Below are 21,254 nucleotides of genomic sequence, written 5' to 3'. Positions count from 1 at the left end.
TTCAGTAGCATCAGAACGTTTAGCAGCGTCCGTTCATTAAAGAATTATCCGTACGTAATTGCAATTCAGATGTAGACAATTGGTATCAATGTGAAAAAACTCAATTGCATCCACCATCAAGGATTTATATTATCAATCTCGTAATAACAAACAGCGAGGACGTACATAGAAGGTAATCCTTAAAGTTTACTTTGTCGTTCTAGAAACGCAACCGAGATTCAGCGTTATTAACGACGACATCGCGCGGATCTTATGGAGGCAAGACCAATTAAGGCAAACGTTCGTCAGGGTTACCATGCATTATATCGTCGTATAATGAATGCAAATGTTTCCATTATGTTAATCGACCTCGTTAAGCCGCGCGACGGCCGACGACAGTCGAAAAAGTGCGATTGCATCATTGCGTTGCTTCGTATGTGCTTCGAAAAATAAGATATACACGCGGAGTCAGATTTTCTTGGATCCGCATAAATAAGATCCATGATATAATTCTAGAGAGCAGTTTTTCGTGGCCATTATTCGAGGCTACTGTTCAGTATATCCGTTAACTTGATCTATCATTAAGAATTAATTCAAATTTATAGCATATTTAGATGCTAATTAATTGCTAATTTACTATTTAATCCCAAATTTATTACTCGTATACATTAGCGAAAAATTAATATTGCTATTAATAAAATAATATATTTCTAGCTTGCCACTATATATCTCTTTCGAGAAACATGTGTAAGAATTATGGAAAAAAAAACAGTTTAGAATTTAATTGATGTTAAATGGTTCTAAGATACTGTAAATATCGGTAAATACATGAAGACGCAAATATTTAAGCGATATTAATATTAATGTCCTATTCTGAGAGAAAAAATGGTAATAAAATCAGAATTAGACCAAACAATTTGCAATTAATTAGCATTCAATTATACCATAAAACCAAACATAATTTTTAATAGTGAGAATGCTAGATTAGTAAAGGACCATCTCGTCGCGTGCCAAACGCGTGCAAGAGGAGCTGACCGCAGCGGGATGATGTACACGCGTGCGAATGCGCATACACGCAACTACCACCGTGCAGCTTACTTTTATGTCTCGTCGGAAACGAGACCGGTCGCTGAACCTCCGACCCTCCTTGTTGATAAACAGTCGCGTCGTTCATCTCAGAATTAAGAGGTTTTCTCGAAATACGGTCTTCTGGAGATTTATCTCCCGTTCGCTACCCAATTCTGAGCGTGTTGCTATTTCGTAGTCCCGAATTTATTATGCGTTAGAACGGTGGATGATGACAACTACAGCGTGTATTTCCCCGAGATGCCGGAGATGAAAATTTCTAAATTTATTTACTTACGTATACAAAGTTTAAGTAGCGATAATTTAATTTATTAAGCGTTACACATATCTTAAAAATTAACGTGTAAAAATGCAGTAATTATAATACTTAAATATGTATGTGTTACATTTTAAAAATATAAAAATTTCATGGATTGTTGTTATTATGTTCAAATATTTGTAAAAAAATTCTTACACAACGCACTTATTGATTAAAAAGTTATTTGATTTTTTGTTCATCTTGATTCTTATATAAAATCGCATTTTGTAGTACTTATTTACAAATTTATGAGAAAGTAGTATTATAAATGAAATTAAATCGTTATATATATTAATAAAACTCTAACAAATATTCATTCAAAAATTTATTTGAACTCTCGAAATTTACTCGTTTAAAAGTTATTTATCTAGAACTATAGCAAAATGTAGTTATTGCAGTGCATAAACCATTGCACACCAAATTGTTTTATTTTTCGCAGTTTTAAAACGTATTCACGGCCAAACTTTTTGCTGATATTGTACAGTCAAAACATTCTTAACTCAACAATTCTGTTATCATCTTAACATGTATTTTTAATTGTATTTTTTACTTCAGTATTTTTATAATTATTGTCTTGCAATACTAAATATTATTAATATATAACAAGCAATTTTATGCATTTATATAAAAAGAACGTCGCAATTTATAGAAAATTCTAAATGTATGCACATTAAAGAAATGAATTTTACCCTCGTCCATGTTTTACTGCGCGTGATCGAATTTTTACTTTGTAGCTCTACTATATAATCGCCTTTTACAGAGTGCTGTTGATTGCTCATTTTCATAGTCGGCAGCTTAATTCGTTGCCCGGAACTCCGACATGAAGCGATCGATAAATGCGGCGGGTGCGGGCTCAGAACAATGTGTATAAGAGGAAGGAAGAGAGAAAGAGAGAGAAACAAAGAGGAAACGAGCGAAAAGTAGCCAGAGAGCGGTCGCCGCCGGAAAGACCGCAGACGTGGCTTGCGGTCCGCGGCCTATCCTGCGCTTCTCACGACTAGTCTCGTCTCTCACTTCGCAAGCCATATCGACTTGCAAAGATTCGAGTGCAAAGATTCGAATTAATTCTCCGATAGTAGAAATGTATGGTTACTGAAAAATCGATAACGACGATAACACGCGATCATGATCGTTCTCTTTCTGAATCATTTAATTCTCTTAAGTCTTAATCAATATTTATCATAAATATTTAATCAGAAATATGTAATTTTTGAGAGAAGAAATACTTCTTATGAAGTAATGATTAATTGCTAACAAAGAAAGAGATAATTTGCAAACAAATAAGTACTTATGTATTATAATTACATAATTGGAGGACTTTTAGTTATGATTTATGCAAACGCAATGTAAATTGTGCGATGGAATCTCAACGATTGATATTTCCGTCTGAAAGTTAATTATTCGCGATTTATCTTTAAATTGGCTGACAAATATATATCAAATTTATCATTAATCTTGATATGTAAAAACAGGGCTTAAAAAAAGATGAATTAATACATGCGTACGTACTTGTTATTTGATAACCATATTTTATCTGCAAATGTAACGATCTCATATAAAATTCAATGTATTATACAAGATGTCTAACGAGATATTAAAGAGATAAAAATAATAATTATAATAAAATCCAGAAACAGGATCCAAATTAATTGCACTTTCTTATTAATATATAAAATTAATTGCTTTATTATTAACATATATTTTATTTATTTTATACACACGAATATCCTGAATATTGGCTCACATCAGTTTATTTTGAATTACTGAAAAATATTATTAATTAAAGATGCAATATAAATTGAATATTAAATTAAAAAGAAAATTCGTGAGATTAATATTCGCTCTTACTAAGTTACTACAAGACGGCGACATCCTTGGTAGACGACTTCTCGTACGACATAATGCTCGCCACCCTTCGCGGCGCATCGCTATATAGTTATAGCGTGAGAGAAAAGTAGGTCGTATCCGAGGGTTACCTGCGAGCAGCCTCGAGACCGATGAAAATCAACGTCGCCGCGAGCGCACGCCCGTCGTAGGCTCGTCGGGTGGTCGATTCGAAGGGCGGTTGGTGGTTGGTTGGATGTTTGGCTCGCCCACGGAGGACGGGCGCGTCGTTGGGTCAGGGTCGCCGCCACGAGAGAACGGGAAAGTCGATAGGGAAATCGGGTTGCCACCCGTACTGGCGGCGGTGGGTAGTCGATATATCGGCCAATGTAGCAAGGCATTTATGCCGAGCATGAGTGCCGAGAGATAATCGAAAAGAGTTCGTTAGATGGAATATTTTATGGGAGTTGTACTGCCGTCTATCGCGACAAGGAAAGGATATGAGAGAAGAAGAGGGGGGGGAGAGAGAGAGAGAGAGAGAGAGAGAGAGAAGGAAAAATTATTGTTTCCTCATTTCTTGACTTTCCAAAATTTTGAGAATTTCTGTTGTCGGAATTATTTTCGAACTGTTGGAATTAATGTCACTCGTAAGGTTTATTTCTGATCGAGTGGGAAGTAAAATATCGTTGGCTCATTTCATCGTTGCAATGCGCGTTCTTTCTTGCGACACAAGTGTAAATATTTGTGTGATGTCGCGATGAACGTTTACCGTTAAACGGAGACACATTGTAACGCAGATGACTCGGCGAGACGGCATTTCTCTTTTTTAATCGTGTAACACGTTGACATATTAAATTGCTAACAAAAACAGATGTATGCGTAAACAAATAAAAAAACTTGTTATGTCACGAAGTAGCTCCGGGTTACGGTATTATCGAAATCTTTTTCAGTTTCAGGATTCTTTTTATACATTTAGATTTCTTTTCTTTTTTAGTCGAGCGAGTTTGAAAAAATTTATAACTTGCTCTGTAGATTTAAAAAAAAAACTATGAAAGCTAGAGAGACGTTTTCTTCGTTTTTTTTTGTTTCATTATATGTAAACAAGATTAGAAACAGTAGTTATACGTTTCTTGACGCTTAGCGAAAAAGTGAAAGAAACGTAGACGTTTACGTTACGCAACAAGATGAAGATGTCGTTTTATTACCAACTCGACCTAGATTTTTCACACGAAACGCCCAGCCCTTATGCTTTCGTCGCGACACGACGTCGCGTAGACGCGGTCGACACCGCTTTCGGTATCGGTGTGTGCTATGAATTGTGACGTCAGCACGTGACGATGCTCGCGTAGTTATATCGCGGTTAGCACGTGCGCTGTCAAGCATTGGCGTAGCTTCGATCCAAATTCCCTTCGTTTTGCCCCAAAATCTCAGAATAGTAATTAACTTCTTAATTATATATCGCGATCTTCAGAAAATAAAATCGTTTCCGAATAATTCAACAGATTTAATAAGCCGCATAAAATAATAAAATAATGATATTTGTTCCTCTGTTTATTTATAGATGAAAAAATATAAGCGAAGAAGGTCACATTCGGTCAAAGTGAGTGTTGATATTTTTGAGTAAATCTTACAATTTCCAATTCAAGCAAAAAAAGCTTTGACTGACGAAGCTGCAGGACCATCTCGACCTCATCATTAAAGGAATGTATCTTTCTTTGTTCTCAGAACAAATCAAAGAGACCTTCTTAAGAGTCTGTAGCGTTTTTAATTCGCGGGTCACGGCACTTTATGACCGTAGTCTCATCATCGTCACGATTTATCTCGACGATTTACCTACTGCTACTGTGTTTGCATCGGTGGACGATGAATCACACTTAAGTCTAGACATCGTTATTTCCCGGAAAAGGTAATAGAAACACGTGCGGCACGGTCTGGTCGCATATCATGGCCTTCGTCGCACTATCGCGAGTAACGTTGCGTCACTGGCGGGCGGTCGTTACGTCATCGGGCATGTATTCTAGTTCCATCCACGAGCTACAAATCCCCATGACATATGGGTGCCGCTCACAAACCGCCATTCGTTCCCAAAATATCAATAGCTTGTAACCGATTGCTGCGGAAAGTAGGTACTCTACAAATGCCACTTAACACGTCTGGACAACGTTATTTTATATGTCGGCGTTTCAAGCTCGTTGATCTCATTCTCACTTGTTTGTAGAATTGAAGTCCATCTTTCCACTCCAGCAAAAACTTGTCAGCAAACTATTATCGCTTTCTTATAACAAGAATTCTTCTAATCGTTTTAGTAAAATGATAAAAATGTGTTATATAAAAATGTGTATAGAAGAGCAAAAATCGAAGATTGAAAAAGATTTTGAGCAATCTAATTGATAATGATTTCATTCTGAATAGCCAAGAAATCAATCTGCGTGAACAAGTAATTCCAACAGTTACGGATCGAAATGTTTCAACCAAAGGATTTGTCACGACATGTGTCATGTTTGACGTGTTTACTTCACCGACACGTTACACTACGGTAGAAACATGACCAGGAATCTCGATCCGCGATTTTGTGGCCCATGTCGGAATTCGGGGCATACCGTTCGCGCGAAACATACGCAGCTCTGTTTGCTTACTTGTCTCTCCCGTTTGTTTTTCTCGCCAGTTGGTACGCGTGTTAGCTCTCTTTTTTTTTGCACAGCTCGTTCTGTTTTTGTTTTTTTTTACATGGGAACGTTCGCAGTGCTGTGCACGTCGATCGGCAGCCGCGCCGATTTGACAGCGGCGCCAATGCGCCGTACTTGGACGACGCCCAAACGTAATAAATTGCAAATCAGGTCATTGCTTCCCCGCTCGCGAGCGCGAGTTTAGCGTTACCGGGGGAAGCCCCGGTGCCGCTTGATCTGCGGGGTTTACATAGCGACTCGCATAGCGAACGCGTAACGTTCGTCGCGTCGGGTCGGGTCGGGTCGCGACGCGACGCGTCGCGTCGTATCTCGTTGGCGTCGCAGTGGTTTAGGGTGCATCCTCTCTCCGCGATGCCCCCACGACGCCATCGGCGACGACGCGACGGTGGATAAACATCACTATCCGATGTCGTCGTATATGGTTGCGAAACGCTGGCATTTTCCACAAGACCAAGCGAAACGCAGTCGTATAATGGAAAATGCCGGTGTGTCATTCAATTCATCAATTCTTTAATTCGTTCGATTAATATTAATTTCTTAGTTCACTTTTACTAAAAACCACGAAATCATTATCGCTTAGATTGCTCATCTCTTTCAGTCTCTCATTTTTTTTATTCATCAGAATTGGCTCAAATTCTTCATCCTATCTTAATTTTTTCCTGATTTCAATAATATTAAAATTTTTTTTTTGTATTTTCATCTTGATTTGGAAACCGTCGAATTTTTGTTTACAGATCAATTTAACATGGCAATATAAATTATTAGATACTAATGTTGCTGACATTACTTGCATGTAATTGTTAAGTTGATAATATTCTAAAATTGCGTAGGTGTGATGTATATATATGAAATTTCTTAAAGCCAAGGATTTTAATTTTATAGAAAACTTTATAATATAACTTTATAATATAAAATTCTTTGATTTTTCTCTGTTTTTCCTGAATGTTTTCAATTTTTTTGACTTTCCTGATTTCAGTTTTGCAGCAATCCTGTCTATACATATTTAACATATTTCTATTATTTTATTAAAATACCATGATCTGATTTCATTTGTTCCACTATTGAATAGCTTATTTGATCAGCTATTCTAAGAATTTATCTATAATAACAATAAAAGCGTAAATAGATGATGCTATATCAATCAAAATAATAATTAGACAGAATCGAGATAATTATAAACAGAATAGTTATAAACAGGAAACGTTTCGCAAACTATTATGAATAGCATTTAAAAAGAAAAAAATCAATTTGAAATGTTTCATCAATCTCTTCGCATTTTTTCTGTAAAAAAAAGTTCAAAATAAAAAGAGAAAAACAATAGTCTGCTAAGGAGTAACCGGAGACTACTGCAGCAAAGTGCTCTCTCTCTCTCTCTCTCTCTCTCTCTCTCTCTCTCTCTCTCTCTCTCTCTCTCTCTCTCTCGACATAATATTTATTTCTAACTCGACTAATCTCTCCTCTCTTCTATGATCGACTATCTACAGTCAACAGCTTCACTATCTTGAACTGGGAAGGTCGGCCGGAAGGTCAAACAAGTCCGCACTTTGAAAGAGTATCGAAAAGACGTCACTTAAGAAACTGCTTTTAAATTTTCTTTAATAAAATTTGACATCAGCTAATTTAATCATTATTATTACCGAAACGCTATTGATCCACTATATTGTTAGTTACTATTCCAGTTAGCTACTATTCCAAGTAGATGAAGTAATTTAAGAGAGTGATATATTCAACGTAGTAATGAAATTGGAACAAAAAGTTCGAGAGCGAATCCAAATAAGATTGCGTTAAAATGTAACAGTGTTCTATAATTAAAAATTTGACTATTATAATTTAGAAAATTTGATCATTATTTTGTCATAGTAAGATCTTGACAGCAAGATGAATATTTGTTGCCACATTTAAAAAAAAGCCCTTATTCTTTAATTCTTAACAACAGTATCAGTATTGTTACATTATTGTTGCGTATCTCTTTTATACACGTATACAATCTACGCTACGATATAACGACATCGACATTATCATTAAGAATCACAAAAAAAAGATGCTTTAATTAAAAAAAAAAAGTAGAAAAACGTTACAACTAAAGAAGCAAATTACTAACTAAAGAAGTATATTAATTTGCTTTTAATATATCGATTGATTTTTACATATACCACGTGTGTCTAAAGAATTATATTATATACAAAAATATTTTCTAGTCTGAGTTGGTGGATATTCACTGATATCAATCCCAATTACGCCATCAGCAAATTTACAATGAAATTCAATTAGAAAATCAATGAAACGTGGAATCCCTAACCTAGTTAACCTTGTTTTAGTATATAAATTAAATGTATATGATATTGAAACTGATGTGCAAATATCGGTATTTCAATTACATAATTCAAACATTCTTTCTTTTTCAATTGAATTTCACCGATTATCTACTGTCAAGTATGCCACTGGAAAATCAGCAAGTATATTCACTGATTCAGATTTAGAGAGCAAAATTTCTGTAAATTATCCAGTTTAAAATTTTCAACAGCCAAAGTTTCGCCAAGAGAGAAGATATAAGAAAGAAAGGATCTCTTTGGGTAAATTTTCGACATTGCAGTCATAGCATTCCTAAGTCGCGTCGTCGCTCGGAGCATCTGTATGCGCGCGAAGGAGACGGCGGCAATTCGTGTGTGCCGCAATCTGGTGCGGATCGGGAGCGAGATAAGGACAGGAAGATACGCAACCGAGAGGAGCAAAGGAAGCCGCATCTTCTCGGCCTCCGCCAAAGAGCGTAGAGCAGCGTCGTCGTCGTCGTCGTCGTCGGCGTCGGCGTCGGCGTCGGCGCGCGCGGGAATAAGGGCGGACCCGTAGTATACCATAATCTAATTTGCGATGCAATCTAGAATAACAATGGTCCGCATCGTGGCGGCGGCGGAAAGGAGGCAGGCGTGACGGTTGTACGAAACGCATCGCAACGTCTCGCCGACGAGAAGGAGGATGAAACTTCCGCCGACTCTCCTCGACGTAATCACGGGACCGGTAACTTCCAAATTAAGTTCCCCATCGCCCGATGCCGATGGAAACCGAAGCGCGCGGTGGACGCACTGTCGACGTCCTCGTACCCTCGAGGCTCCGCCACCGATCGATGCTGAGATTCAGTATCTCTCGCCATCGGAACGATACGTCGTCAAGTGAAATGTACTGACGCGTTACGCTACTTATGCAAATTACACTTATCCGTAGGAAAATTATTTAGAGGATATTCAGATACATTCATGAAAGAAAAAGTGGTCATTAACCGGAGAATAGTTTTGATCTTTTTTTACAATCACCTGGCATGTTTGTACATCTCAATTAAAATCATTATTATTAACAACATATTGTGTATTATTGTTTTTCGATTTATTAATATTTGAAAACATGTTTAATTACAATTTTCTGAAAAAAATAAGCAGAAATCAAAGAAATATTAAAAGTAAACACATTAAATAAATTATTTATGATAGTTTCTAAAAAGTAAATATTTTTATTAATGTAACGCTTTTTCTTTATTGTGAATTTTCAATGGAATCGCACATTTAAAGATTCATAAAAAATAATTATTAAAAAAAAGAATGTTAAATAACATTCCTATAAAACAATATTATATACCAATTCACATTTTTTTCACCGCTGGAATATAAAAAGAGGACATTTCAAATGACTATTCCCTAAGGAAATGTATTAAGGGTTAAAATCTTTATCGATATGTAGTAGATATCTCAAAACGTTAAATGGGATTGAATAAATCGAGATATAAACATTTGTTTCAGAAACATATTTTTAAATATTTTTCTCGTAACCATTATTATAGTGTTCAATTTATAGGGTATAATAAATTATTTCATCGAGTTTTTACGATTAAAAACGGTTCTTTAGAATTAATATTTTAAATAAGAGAGTGAATTAAATGTTATTAACAAATTATATCGTATTAAGTTGTCGTGTAAAGAATTTACCCTATGCAATATAGCAACGCTTCAAGGTCTTTATGAAAACTCGCAACGAAAAACTATAATACTATCAATTACGGCTGCAGGTGGAATCTTGTGAATCATGCTCGTCCTAGATTCACTTCGTTGTCGCACGTTATCGCGCGTTTGAAATAATTGAATCAAAGCATAGAAATAGAAGAAAAAGTGGACGAACGAGAAATTATGTATGGCCATGAGCTGGTCCATTTTTCTAGAAACAAGAAAAAAAAAGCACGCATCGAATAGATGCAGCTGTGCCGCGCTGTGATGTGGCCGGCCGGCTACTGAGATTAGATATTAAAAACTTGTTCTTAGATAGCCTTCGACATTCCACGAATCATGTAATAATCTCGCTGAAGGTCGACAATGTCGATAACCACCTCCGCTGGATAGGAAATCGCGCTTCCTTACCTCCCCCTTCCATTCTGACCTCCGCGTAACTGTCTATTGCCTGATGAGAAGGGAAAAAAAAGCGCTGACGATAACGCGTGCGTCTTTTTGGTTCGTGACGCGTGATATCAGGAATGTGTAATGAGACCAGTGATTGTTCAGAGAGAAATGCGACAGAAAATGAATGAGAAAGAGAGAATTGTTCCGGGGAGAGTGCGATACGACGTTTGTCGCGACTCGTTGTCGAGCCGTTATTTGTAAAGAAGCTTCGACGAACTCGGTCAAGTCTGCTAAAATTAGTACGACGTATACAGTTTCAACAAATATGCGGAAGTATGCTTCGATTTTATTTCCAACAGCTTCGAGATATATGCGATAATTCGCATATAAATTCATTAGTAACGCAATATATTTTGCTAATTCTCTTGGTTATCATAATAAATTTATCTTAATAAATTCCTTAATGTTAGATATTTCAACATCGCGCACGAATAGAAATAAATGTTTTTTAATTGTATCATTTTCATCGTCTCTTTAACCATACCAATGTCACGATGTATACTCGATACTGAAATCGAGTTTTTCTATATTCTTCGTAAAAACGTAATTTCTAAAAGTTTCATGTGTTCTCAATGATCAGATGGTACTCACGGGTGTATCAGGATAACGATAATGATCTTGTAATAGAAGACAACGTTGTAACGGCGGCGGCGGTGGCTCCTCACGACGATGACGGTGACGATGATGATGATGCCGATGATGGTGATGGAGAATGGAGGCAGAAACGGAGGAAGCAGAGCCGGGAGGAACCGGCTCATGCACCAACAGCCGACGATGATGAAGATGACGCGATATCGTCGCCAGGACACCCACCAGTGCTCCGACTATCAGCACGAGCGCCGCCGAGACGATGTAGCCGCTCGCACCCACTGCAACCGGAAATCGGATACCGCGATTGGTCAACAATTCTAGATCGGAAACTTCGTCGTATGTAAATCATCGTAACTTTTGCATTTATCTGTTATACGTGTTGCAACTGTCGCGATTTTTTTTAAGTGACAGCGAAGCAAAAGATAATGCTATCGTTAATGCGAAAATGAATATTTAAAGGATGTGAAAAAATATTGATGAATTATTATCGACGTTCAAAGACATATGATCTCTCTGGAAAATTTACATTTTTTCAGCATCATATTTCATGAAAATTTTTTAAATAGTTAAATATACTATATAAATAAATAAAGTTTTAAATTAATTAAAATATATAATATGTATTAAAGAATATATATATCTTGTATATTATATATTTTAATTAATATTTCATTAATTTAGAATATCAGTTCATCCTTTTCGTTTAATCTCTGCGACGTATTTTAATTATGTACATGCATCTCTAACAATGCAATAATAAAGTAATTAATAGTGCATTGTGCAACACAAGAAAAGTGAGAATCGGATACGTTAAATGGCAAATAAAAAAGATGAGTTTTTAACTTATAGAAATGAACTATATAAAAACATAAAGACGTCATCTGTCTCCTTGAATCATGCATAGTGTCAAGACTATCTTGTTAGAACTTAAACGCAAGTAATACCCTGCGTGCAGTTTGTCGAGTCGGCACACAAATCATTGACACGTGGAAATGATTAGATGTCATTTTCCGCAATCTTGTAGTGTCAAGGACTCGAGAGTGTAATCGTGTTAGTAAAAATGCACTTCGCAAATTATATACGAAGAACATCGTGCAAAAATCATGTATATTATTTCATTATATTATTTCATTAGAACGCAATTAGTAAACCGTGAAATACATGATATATGTTACAACATACGATAGTAAATTTATCTATTACTAGAGATACTAATTGATCAATAATTAATATTTAATTACACGATATATTTATTTGAATTGTACTCCGAATGGGGGGAGATATTAAATAAAAGTAACAGGATTTTGTTTTCCTCTGGTATTATCCGACAATTTCTTTTAAGAACTTTATAAACACATATTTTAACAAGTCACATATATTTAACGATATTAATAAAATTAATTAATTCACCTATTACTAAACTTCTATTCTTGAAATAAAAATAATTTTAGTGGCAAACAATTTTTTTAATCTTTCAATATTTAACTCATTTCAATATTAAAAGTTTCTCAAAACGAAAGCCAATATGGTTCAACAATTAATTCGATCGTTACAAAAGATAATGATAATGTACTTTATCTAAAATGTACAATTTTTACACATGCTATTAAAATTTAAACATAACATGCTATTAAAGTTAATAAAAATCGGTGGGTGTAAGAAATAATGAAAAATTACACAAGATTGGTAGACTTGTGAAAAGGATTTCCATCGCGAGCCTGAGATCCCTTTTGAGCATCGCGAAGACGCGAACGTCAACGCCGGCAGGTGCACCGAGATCGAACGACCGCATCTTCCCCCCCCCCCCCTCCCTCTCTCCCCTCGCGTACTTCTACCCCGACAATCATCTCTCGCTAGCGACTGCGGAACAGCTTGGGTCTCCAACTTCGTTCGACGGCCTCCATCGCTTCCTTGTTCTCCTTCTTTACCGCTCGGCAGGGACACGCGTGTCCGTGCGCGTGTCTCGGGAAGATATCGCCCGGATGCGGCGCGGCGAAGGACCGATGACGATGAGATTGAGAACAGGGGCGGCACGAACGTTCGCCAAATCGGCCATTTAATTTTGAGATCAGAGATTTTGAAAAATTAGACAAAATATTTTTCATTCACTTATGCGCGATGATTGGTGTCATTGTCAAATTATTCTGGTAGCAATACCGAAAGTTTTCATTACAAATCGTGCAATTCCAAGATAAAAAGTGATTAAAAATATATATTTGTTTAATTCTAGCTCCGATTGCATTTTTGAAAATGGTTTCGATATTCCTCAAATTTATATTAGATTCGATAGGAAGAGAAAATTTGCTGACTTTAGAGAAAATTATATATGAACTTAAACTGGAAAAATAGAAATAATTTATAAATTTCTTTCATATTCTTTTTTCTAGATAAAATTTAAACACCTGTATCTCAATTGTAATATAAAAATTCGATTCTTCTTGTGAACAGAAATCGGATTACAAATTATATGAAAATATATTCTTTAAAATTTTTGAAGCGAAAAATTTTAAATTTCTAATTCTAAAGAGTGACAAAGAATGACAATTGAGCAAGTGTTAAAAAAAGAGGTTCAATTTTTAAGGAGATTTCATTCTTTAGAGTCAAATTTCACTTCAATGATTTAGAGAGTACGTGAACATATTTGCAATTTATATTCTATAAAAGAAATATTTCGTGCGTTTGCTATACCGAAGATAAGATATCGTAATATCGAAAATATTCAGCATCGACGCTTTGCAAACGAAGCATCATGAGAGTGTCTACTCACACCGGCCCTGATTGTGAGCGAGAATACGAGCGGACACGACGTGAGATTGACAGAGAGAGAAGGGTACGATGGAGGAGGTGGTACGTCGACCGAGGTGAGGAGAAGGCGAGGTGAACTGTGCAGAGCATGCGGTGCACCAGACAAAAAACGATGAGCCGCGGTGGGGGCCAGACGGGGGGCAAAAACACGGACGAGGCCCAGAACCCAGGCGCTGCGGGCCCCTCGTTTGAACGACTCTCCCTCTCTGTCCTTCCTGCTCGCAGCTCGCTACGAGCGCACGATGCTGTGTGCATCAGTGTGCGTGTATGTGCGCGCAGCGTATGCACTCCGCGGCTTCACCGAGCGCATCCACGAGTATCGCGTGCATCGCGATAGAAAGGACGAGTTTTGCGAGCTGCGGATGTTGAAAAGAAGAGTCAAATAATTGCTCGATAAAAATATATATATTAATATTTTTTTTATTTCATTCATACTTGCAATTATTTCTTGGAAATATTTTGTGCTTGTCTCTCTTTCGAAAATTTTTAGAAATTAATCTATTAGTATTTGGCAGGAATGACGATGATAATGTCGAAGAATGGATAAAATTCTCTGAAAGCTTTATGTAATATTAGAATGATAAAAAAAAAATCTCGCTATGATGCTATGATAATTTTGTAATTCGTTTAAGTGAACACACACGAGATATCGACAACATACCATGTGTGCATATTCCCTTGGGAATGAACCGACGTAGAACGGCGCGACTATAAGGGTCCTCGGTCTTATCTTGAGCTTTCTTGCTCTCTCTGTTATCACCACAGTACGGGTTTGCTGCTCTTTGTGCCGAGTCTCGAGTGCCGCCTATTTGAAGTGCCGCGAGACAAAGAGCGCATCGCTCTGCATTCACTTGGAGAAGAAGACTAGCGCAAGCCTGGACGAGACAAGGTGCGCCTCGTACGAGGATAGATTGGAAAATAGAATCGGATAATAGGCATGGATGATAACGAGCAAGAGGGAGAGACAATACGCCATTGTCGTGATCTACGGAGTTAGGGACTGCGAAGTAGACTACGCTGATCTGGCACGATCTCACTACTTATTATCTTCGCACTAAACTAAACTACGAGACACTGAGTGCCTTTCCATTTGATGATACAAATCAACACAAATATCATTCTATCTTTGTCCTTACCTCTACAATATCAAGGAAGATAAAACGATGTTTGTATCACTAAATGAAAAGCACCTACTTACAGGTTTTTTTTTTACTTCGAAAATGTTGATTCATGAAAGATTATTCGTGAAAGATTCACGTAGTGATGATTCAAGAATTTCTGCCATATTACATTAATAAATTTTTTGATGATATTTTATATGGTTTCTTATATGGTTCGCGTTCTATCGTTTTTAATTTAATGACAGCTTCTACAATAGATTTCAAATCAATTACGGGTAAAAACGTCAAACCGCTAATATTTTATGAGTTATAAGCGAAGAAGATTGATGTTTCAAAGGAGCGAGTAACAGCGAATATTTCCATCCAACGAAGAGTGCCAATCACAAGAGTGTTTAATTAATGCCTGATTGTAAAATTGTCGACGTGGTGGTGGTACACGACGAAGACAGGTCGCGGACAAAAGAGATGTGAGGAGTAAAATCGAGAAAATGGCACGTGCAGTACGAGCCGGTATGGCGTGTCCGCTACCCGGTGAAACGTGACGCCAGACTAAACACTAATACGGATATCGGATTCCGAAAGACGCTTAAACAATGACTTTTTTTAGTTTAAAATAGCCTGCGGGGTCGTGTTTCTCAACCGTGTTTGTCACGGTAGTGTTTGCAGGATGCCACGAAGACGGCATTGCAGGCTCAGGCTAGAGCCGGTCTCGTCTCTGCGTACGACTGTAACTATGCTACTTTGTCAACTAAATCACGCGGCAAAGAGTTTAATGTCTCCCTTCCAGAGTCTGCGACGAATGTACCGAGCGAGACCCACGCAGATGGAGAGCCGGGAGTGTCGGGACAGAATTCTCGCATACATCCAATAGAGATGTGGAGAAGGGAAAGAGATGGCGACCCTCCTGATTCCTGCCGCTATTGTCCCGTCTGCGCGACTCCTCGTTAAAACATCTTTAATGATCGCTCTTCAACGACGATCTATGGTCGTCGAAGTTGGCATAATACTGCGCAACATCCTTAACGGTATTTTTCTCGGTTTATTCTTCGTTCAGTATGATTTTACAGATATATCGTTTTGGTAAAACTCTTATAAACTTCGAAAATTCTGATTAATTTCACGCAATGCAATTTTTGTAATGCAGTAACAGATGTAGAAGAAATATATTTAAACATATTAATCCTGTACTCCGATTCTGAAGCTCTTAATGACAGTTCGGTATGTTATTGTTTCGTAGCTTTTTTATCATATAATATCTGCGCAATGGCAACAAAACAATATTGAACTGTCGTTGAGAATCATAGAATCGGAGTACTATAAGTTTTCACTCATAGCCATGCATTTTTTTTTTAATTTAGTTTAGTAATTTAGTCGAGTTTAGTATTTTTTATTATTAAAATTTTGATAACTTAAATAACATTTAATAAGATTGTTTTACAATTCATTTAATTATTTATATTAAAATAGTATTATATATTAGTTTAATTATTCTAATATCTTACATTCTATAAAGTAGATATTAAAAAGTATACAAAAAATTTTTAATTATGCGGATGAATTTTATTCAGAGTAGTGTAAGGAAAAAATTAGTAGCATTCCAGAGTTAATTATTAGGCAATGTGCCTTGTATAATTTATATTTCATTTAATTTTCTGCAATTATGAAAATTCTTTCTTTTTATTAACGACTGTTTTAATTCAGTCTACATAAAACACATAACATTTACATACTACTTTTTATAGCCATTTTATAGCCATAGTTAAATTGTAAACTTTAATGGGTTTTCGTTAATACGTTCTGTCTAAAACTTTTAGAACGAATCTCATTCTAAAGAATGAAATCTCACTCTTAAAGATTAAAAATTGAGCATTCTTTTTCAAGAACTAGCTCAATTCTCATTCGTTAGAGTGAGAATTCCACACCAAAAAATTTAGAGAATAAAGAAACATCCACATTAAATTTCTCACATAGAAAATCTATTTGTTTATATCTAATGCACAAATTTAAAGTGCAACATATTCGTTATATTTTTAGTCATCCTATAGAAGCGATATATACGCGGGACGCAGCTGAAGCCGAATTTCTTTCAGTTTTCGTTTCTCTGTAAAGAGTAAAGCAGAGACCGTGGCAAAAGAGCGGGCGAGACGGTGAAAGAAAGGGGCGAACTTTTAATCAATCCGCCGCGACGAGGAAGGCTAAAAAACGATCCGCGCCCACGCAGCGGCTGTCCACGTGCGTAGGTGGAGAAGGGTAGAGACGGAGGAGAAGGCTCGTGGAGAGTGCCGGTCAGGTTGCGAGGACCGAAGCTGGCCAAGGCCAGAACGTGGTGGAGCCGGGGTGGATTATTTTTAGCGCTTCCTACTATTGTGCAGAGTACGCGAGTCTGTCGAGTGTCTAGGCGAAGACTAGACTCCGGTTTAACTATACGCGTTCAGGCACTATGTTCGGCGCACGTGCATCCTGACTTATCTTTCGCAGATGAAAGCACTATAGATTGGTTCGCTATTAGCAACAGCAAATATACTTGTACGTTGTCTCTATTGAAATGCAACTTTAGCAATTTCAGCACGAGACAAGATGTATGTCAACATGATATATTTGTTAAAACGAATGTAAGGTTGTATGCGAGTGGATTGTTAGATCCAACTGTTTTTCTACTGTTCTCTGTACGAGAAATGATACATCACGTCTTGCGATGACACAATGTCGCGCAGACCCTAAAAAAGGTCTAGACGGAAGATGACATTTTTCTCGGAAATATGTCTTTTATATACTATCACTGCAAATTTTTTAGAAACAATTCCATCCTTCAGACAGAACTTGTGCTTTTTTAAAAATAAATTAAACGCAATTTTGGAGTTAAATCAATATTTCCTAAAGAATCAGATTTTTTTTAACAAAGAAATTCAGTAACACAAAAATACTTAAACAAGTATAAAAGTACTTTAATAAGTCTACATACATAAAATATAGATATGTTTTTCTTTTGATATACATCATAAGTACGAAAATATAAAAAATTTAAAAACAATATCTCTTCAAGAATATCGATTCAATAAAATAAATAAAAGATAATAATTGAGTAAGCCTTCTTGCTTTGAACAATCTATTTAATATGAAAATAAATTTATAAAGCATTTTCACGTCGTATATGCAGAAGATTCCGAAAAAGCACGAAGATTAAATATAACGATATAATAACAATTTAATTGCGAAAGCGTAACCATGTCCGTTTGTCGTAAAAGACGAAGATTGATCTACGCGTCGGGACGTCTGTACGCACAATGACCGTACGATTAATCGCAATTTCCGGGACCGTTCCGTTCCTTTGGCACTTGACACCGATTATCTCGGTCTGGACGGATTGCTGCCGCGACGAAGATGGGTCGGCCCCGACGAGGCTAATGTGACGCAATCGACGTACGCGTGACACACATTAGCGGCGCGTAACTCTATCGCGCTAGGTGTTACGCATCGCGTCGACAAGTGCGTCCTTGGCCGGCGGATAGATATTCGCACTAAACATCAAGTAGTCTTGCACGGGATGTTCGCGAGACAGTCGGGTTTCCGTTGACGGAAACAAATATCGTGATATCCAGACGAAACACGATCCTAGATTCTGAAACATAGATCTATAAAAGACAGACTATTAGATTTAAATAATAAGAAAATTTCATTTTTTGAAACATGAGATGCTAACTTCACAGAGGTAAACAAATAATACAGTAGATTGAGTAGATATTTTTTCCCTCCGAGTTTTGAAGATCTTTCTGTAAATTTATTTTTTATATTTTACAATAAACTTACTCCTGGCAGTAATTTGTGAGATGCAATAGTAAGACAAGAAATATTTCCCTACCAGTGTAACTTTAATCTTGGTTCAACTTATTCTTCTCATTGTTTTTTAATTCTTAGAATTAGAGAAAAAGATGAAAAGTAAGTTGAATCATCAAAATTAAATTAAACTACAACAGAAATTGGTAGAAATGAACATAAGTAATGTATCTTTATGTTTGTTTATGTTCCTTGAAATCTTCAAAAATTTTTGCACTTAAAACGAGATAAATATATTGTATTCGGACGTTGAAGAGAGAAAGCGAAGAGAGAATTAAGTGCAAAAAATGCAAATAATGCGGAAGAGACTTTTTTCTTAAAAATTAAAGACTCGTGAAGTAATATTGGAAAGATAAGAAACAGGTATTAGTCCCTCGAATGCATCTTTATACTTGAACCTTTGGAGTACGTGTCTTTACTTTAAGTAAACACGGTGCAATTCATCGCTGACAAATCGCGACGAAGCACGCGGGAGCATCGCGATTGCAAGAAGAAAAACTGAAAGTGCAGCCGCGGAATGTAAATACGAGGCACGCCCCAGCGATTCCTGTTCCCGCACACGCTCACGTCATCGTCCCGAAGAGCGAAACTGAAGTCGTCGTCTCCGACTCTCAGAAGCTATGCACGAAGACGAGAAGAAAAAGAAAGAAAAAAAAAAGGAAGAAGGAAGAGAGAAACGCCGATCGCATACCGAGCGGTCGAATGCGATAAATCAACAAAGATAGAGATCGGAAAAACGGGCGTAGTCACTCGAGCGTGAATTGGATCGAAATTAGCGATCTCGTAGGGCTCCCTAGGACTGGTCCCAGATCTCATCAGTATCACAGCCACCAGTTCCCTACCTACCGACTATCGACTACAGACTACCGCAGCCATGAACGTCTACCGACCGCCGGTGTGGCGCGATGCACAGTGGCATTTCGAAGATGATGTTGCGAAGAATGAAACTCTACCCCGCGCGATCACCATCCCGCCAGAACCTTCTTGCGTTCCCTTTCTACATAATTACACTTCTTCCGAAATTTCTTCCGAAAAAATCGTTAAGCTTTTCTGTAACAGGCGGTTAATGTTTCTTACATAAAATATCCGAAAACTTATATTTATTTTTTATCACAGAAATCACAAAAATAATAATCTTATTTAATTTTTATTTGTGACCAAATTTTAGTTTAAACATAATATGCAAGCGAAATGATAACGTTTCATTCATAGTAACTAATATTGTGTAACTAATATTGTGTATGAAAGATTATGTTTTTCAATATTTGAATCTTTAAAAATATTTAAAAACATAAATATTTTTATGTGTGGATTTTATCGAAATCACCAAGAATATTTCGTTGATATTGATATTTATATGTCAATAAATATTGCCGTGAATATATATATGTATAATCGATTTCGTGATTTCAATGTAAATTATTCAATGTTAATGTAGTTACTGTTTCGATTTAAATTTTTAACAGAATTATTATTTTAACATGAACGAATATAATTGGCACCGTCATACACATAAAACCAAGATAACGGTGTTACTCGACGAGGCGTGACTTTTCATTACACGCATCATTAATTATCGCATCTTGCAAAAGAATTCCGTGAAAGTGCAACTCGCGAGTGTAAGAAGTTTAAATGCCAAAGCGACGTTTAAATGCCGATGCGGATTTACGAGCGTGGGGGTAACGGGTGAAAAGCATTATTTACTCCGTTAAACTCCGTATGCGCAGACTAAGCCGTCTCGATTGCATAACGACATAAACAGCCGGTGTAATAGTGGCTCAAGGTCTACTATACGCATACACGTTGCGTCAGTCACCATGATTTTAACGAGTTACATCGCTATGCACGGCACGTAAAGTCATCTCCGATTCTCGCATATTAATTGCTCTGCGTTAATAAGTTTCATCCCAAGCTTGTATAAAAATTATTCAATTATACAGAATATTCTATACGCATATAATTTTTTTACGGCTACGTCAGACTTTTATTTTTTACTTTACTCTTTCTAACAAAAGTTAAACGGCCACTTTCGAAATTGATCAAGTCAATTTTCTCATTATAACACAGTTTTTAGAATTGTTTCTCTTTTGAATAATTTCTGATAAAATAAATAGATTTATATAGAATTATTCTATATATACATATAACGTAATCATCGTAATCATCACAACACAACGGAACAATAAACGGTCTGTAAATTCCGTTTAGACATGCTCTTTTGATATACGATACTGTCTGGCTGATTGGTTATCCAATTGTGCAGCTTTTTTAGAACAGACCTTCGTTCAAGGACCTTGGCCAAGCAGACGAGGACCAGACGTGCGTGGACGGACGGCCAGCTATTTCGCCACGCTCGCCGCGCTCGTTTTCACACTTGCATATCCTTCTCTGACACATAACAAAACAAATTCTCAAGCCAACTCTATATTCATTTTATCATCTAGTATTTCATTTCATCCTCGGGAAATACTCGTGATTTATACGCGAAGCGTGATTTAAACAGACGAATGTATGTAGAAAGTTAATAAATAAAGCTAGTAAATAAAAAATTAAATCTGATCATATATTCCGCGTATCTAAAAATTCTTTT

At 36.6% G+C, this 21,254-nt stretch overlaps 1 protein-coding gene across 1 annotated transcript in view; it reads right to left on the bottom strand.

The window, feature by feature from the left end:
• Positions 1 to 21,254, bottom strand: part of LOC108690549 (hybrid signal transduction histidine kinase B-like) — an 80,029-nt gene that overhangs the window by 43,284 nt on the left and 15,491 nt on the right. The window contains exon 2 of the mRNA XM_018197904.1: positions 10,905 to 11,182. Within this exon, the coding sequence (XP_018053393.1) occupies positions 10,905 to 11,182 (278 nt within the window). The remainder of the gene's footprint in view (positions 1 to 10,904; positions 11,183 to 21,254) is intronic.

The sequence above is a fragment of the Atta colombica genome, unplaced genomic scaffold, assembly GCF_001594045.1.
Source record: "Atta colombica isolate Treedump-2 unplaced genomic scaffold, Acol1.0 scaffold33, whole genome shotgun sequence".
In the NCBI taxonomy this organism is placed as follows: domain Eukaryota; kingdom Metazoa; phylum Arthropoda; class Insecta; order Hymenoptera; family Formicidae; genus Atta; species Atta colombica.
Note: the sequence above shows the minus strand (reverse complement) of the source record. Positions and strands in the feature narration are given on the sequence as shown.